Below are 4059 nucleotides of genomic sequence, written 5' to 3' on the forward strand. Positions count from 1 at the left end.
ATGGGCAAGATGGGCAGCTGTTTCTAGGCATCCTTCTAATTGGAAACCGTGGGTGGTTGTGATAGCTTCATGTTTAGCTATGCTTTTAGAGATATATGACTTCCCTCCGTATGGAGGCTACTTCGATGCTCACTCTATTTGGCACCTCGCCACAGTTCCTCTAACCATTCTCTGGTGGAGCTTTATTAGAGACGATGCTGAGTTCAGAACTTCCAGTCTTCTCAAGAAATCTAAGACAAAGGCGAAGTAAGTAGTTTATATACATTTACTCATGTTTGATACAATAATGTTCCATATTGAAAAAAATATATTTTCGGAAGCGCGGGACTAGGCTCCTAGATGCCTTTGGCGGGGTGGACGATCATTGGGTTGAATTAATAACTGGAAACCTAGAAGCTCTCCTGGCGATGAAAAATAAAATGACCTAACGGTTGAGTTAGAAGCAGAGAAAACTAATGTTCCAAGGCCCACCAAATTTCATACCTAAACAATTTAAACCTAGTTTATTTTCTTGAAACATAAAGCTATACCAATTTCTTTTTTTGGTCTGCGATTGATTTTTTTTTTTTAAACCACAAAACCATTTTTATTAAAAAAAATCGCTAAACCTCTATACTAAATAGTTATATAACAATATAAATATATAAATATCTTCACTTATTACTTTAATTTTACAAAAAAGACTACATTTGAGAAGTTTCATAATAAAATCTGTGTAAACTAAGAAAACTATTTTATTTACTGTACATATACATTTAAAATTTTTAAAATCAAAATTTAAACTCTTTTCCTTACACTATTTTAACCGTAACTTAACAACTACAAAAGTTCGGTTATCTTTGATCATTTTTACGCTAGAGGTCAATCAAATCTATACCAATATAAGATTAAAAACAAAAAACAAAATGAATACTATGGTCATTGTTAGATCTACCTAATCAACATGTATAATTTTCAATCCTCTATTCATAGACAACTATAGACAACATGACAAAATTAACTTTTATCAAAAACAAACAATACAATTATATACACAAAACAACACAATGCATCGACAATGTATCCAGCTCCGCGCAACTCTACGCTTGCGCGGAGGCTAAACCCCTAGTGATACTAAATTTACGGCAAAATTTAAATTTCTCCTGAAATTCAGTGGATCGCAATAGAATAGATGCTGTTGTTTTTTTTTGAACACCGAATAGGTAGTTTAAAATCTTTACTAAAGGAAAAATCGCAATCTCCGCCATGGCTGAGAGCTTCTGAGAAATGCGCTAAACGATCCATCCAAATAAGCCATGGCTACTCCTCCTCCACCCAACAAACTCTCTCTCTTCCCTCTACTATCCCTCCTCTGCTTCATCTCCATTTTCTTCCTTCTCTCCGTCTCAAAACGCGCTTCCCTCTCCTCCCCAAACACCCACCGCTCCTCCACCGTCTTCCCCCCAAAACCCGACGCTTCCCGCACGTGCGACTTCTCCGACGGCTCGTGGATCTACGACCCGAACCCCAGATCCGCTACGTACGACGGCAGCTGCAAAGAGATCTTCAAAGGATGGAACTGCGCCCGTAACAACAAAACCAACGCCCTCGAGATCTCCAAGTGGCGATGGAAGCCTAAGGACTGTGATCTCCCGTCGTTTGATCCAATCAAGTTTCTCGAAGCTCATCGAGATACCAACATCGGTAACACACGATTCTTTCTTCCTTGTCTCTGTAATTACAAATCTTTAAGATTGATTTTTCAACAGTGCAGGGTTTGTGGGCGATTCGTTGAATAGGAACATGTTTGTATCTCTCTTCTGCATGTTAAAGACTGTGACCAGTGATTTAAAGAAGTGGCGACCAGCTGGTGCGGATCGTGGATTCACCTTCTTGCGTTATAATCTCACCATTGCTTATCATCGGACTAATCTCTTGGCGCGTTATGGTAGGTAAGCTTGGGAGTTCCCTTTTGGTCTACTTTGATTGTTTTGATTTGGATGCTTCATGGTTTTATATTTTTTTATTAGGTGGTCAGCTAATGCTAATGGTGGTGAGTTGGAAGCTCTTGGATTCAAAGAGGGATATAGAGTTGATGTTGATGTTCCTGAAAGCTCGTGGGCCAAGGCTCCAAGCTTCCATGACATTCTCGTTTTGAACACCGGGCACTGGTAAATTAATGATTACAAAGAAATGAATCTTAATGTTTCTTTCGGTTTATAGTCTTGTCATCAGGGCCGGTCCCGGGCATAGCCAACTGAAACATTAGTAGCCTAGGCCTCCAAATTTGTAAAAAAAAATAATAATTTTTTTTTATTAAATCGTTTCCAAGCCCCAGGATCTCAGGATCGGCCCTGTTTGTCTTTCAGTTAAACATAAATTTTGTTATACGGACTTGAGATGTTGTTGACAACCTTTTGCTGTCTTTCTCTTTTGTAAGGTGGTGGGCGCCATCAAAGTTTGATCCCGTAAAATCTCCTATGCTTTTCTTTGAAGGTGGCCGACCAATACTTCCTCCTCTACCTCCTGCTGATGGCCTGGATCGGGTTCTTAGCAACATGGTAAACTATTCTGTTTTCTATATTTTCCTTTGTTACTTACTGCAATGCAATTTGAGATGTTTGATACCTCCATTTGACAACTCTGCTAGGTTATATGTTTACAAAAATGAACATGTGCTATGATTTTTTTCCGGCATTATAACTGACTCTATACCGTTTTGTAACCAGTCTTTAAGTAGGCACCAAAGTGTGCGATATGATAAAACTGTTGGTACTGCTGGAATATTATGATCCTTTTACGGAAAAATTTTCATTGTCACAGGTAAATTTTGTGGAGAAAACAAAGCGACCTGGAGGGATCTTATTCTTCCGGACACAATCACCTAGGCATTTTGAAGGAGGTGACTGGAACCAAGGTGGTACTTGTCAAAGACTGCAACCTTTGGTACCTAGAGAAGTAAGTCGTTTTCAATAAATAACGTTGTTCTGTCCGAAGTTCATGAATCTTCTTTTGCGAGTGGTAACGGATAGAGCGGAGCGTTAGGACACTAAACTGGGTCATTGTTACACGAAACATACAGTTTTTTTTTTTTTTTGAATGAAAACCTCCTAATTTATCAGGTCCTTCGATTCGGCAGAGTGATCTGCATAATCGTGGTGATTGTTATGAATTTAATCAACCCACTTCTAAAGACAAGGCCACTGCATATTCCACGGAGAAACACAGGGGAATGAATGACTTGATGGGGAAATTAATGAGTGTTAAAAACATACAGTTTTTGTCTCATTTTTTTCTATGGTAGGTTGAAAGATATAATATTCTTCCCCATTTCCTTTATGGTAGGTTGAAGAATTGTTTTCGGTGAGGAACAATGGAACAAATGTAGAGGTTCGTTTGGTGAATCAACACCTTTACAACTCCCTTGAGAATAGAAGCGGTTTCCACGTTTTGGACATAACTCAAATGAGCGAGTACAGAGCAGATGCTCATCCGGCAACATCTGGTGGAAAGAATCATGATGACTGTATGCATTGGTGCCTCCCGGGCCTGACCGACACTTGGAATGATTTGTTCGTCGCAACTCTCGGTAGGATTAAAGGTTTGTAAACCCATATCACATGCTTTGGGTCGATGGGTCTTTCTCCTTTTAGTACTCTTGTAAACTTTGATGTTTTTGTCTAGCAAAATTTTTATATTTGATCTCTCTTTTTGAGTAACCTACAACATGAGAAGTGTTTTTCAGCTCTATCAGGTATTCGAAACTTAAACAATGCACATACGATCTTAAGTTTAAGTTAGGTCGTGACTCGTGTAACACCCAGACAGTCATTGGGCAATCTTCAAGTATACGAGGATACTTTGATATGCAACATTGAAATAATCAACTGCTATGGGTGACTGTAGACTAAAATAATCCACATGGAAATTTAAATCAGTGAAAAAATTTTTGGGTTGAACTTTTTTTTATTAACATATACTTGAAATGATGCGCAATAAGTGAAGGAAAAAATAAGTATTTGTTATAAAAGTAATGGAAAAGTTTATCTTTATTCATAACATAGAGGTTCTTTATATAGG

At 38.2% G+C, this 4059-nt stretch overlaps 1 protein-coding gene across 1 annotated transcript; it reads left to right on the forward strand.

The window, feature by feature from the left end:
• Positions 1-1194: 1194 nt before the first annotated feature.
• LOC106329149 (protein trichome birefringence-like 13) lies at positions 1195-3736 on the forward strand. Its single transcript, XM_013767756.1, has 6 exons — positions 1195-1683; positions 1754-1931; positions 2010-2150; positions 2420-2540; positions 2803-2937; positions 3325-3736. The coding sequence occupies exons 1-6, from the start codon at positions 1296-1298 to the stop codon at positions 3586-3588; spliced, it is 1227 nt and encodes a 408-aa protein (XP_013623210.1). The 5' UTR covers positions 1195-1295; the 3' UTR covers positions 3589-3736.
• Positions 3737-4059: the final 323 nt, after the last annotated feature.

This window comes from Brassica oleracea, chromosome C3 (genome assembly GCF_000695525.1).
Source record: "Brassica oleracea var. oleracea cultivar TO1000 chromosome C3, BOL, whole genome shotgun sequence".
Classification (NCBI taxonomy): domain Eukaryota; kingdom Viridiplantae; phylum Streptophyta; class Magnoliopsida; order Brassicales; family Brassicaceae; genus Brassica; species Brassica oleracea.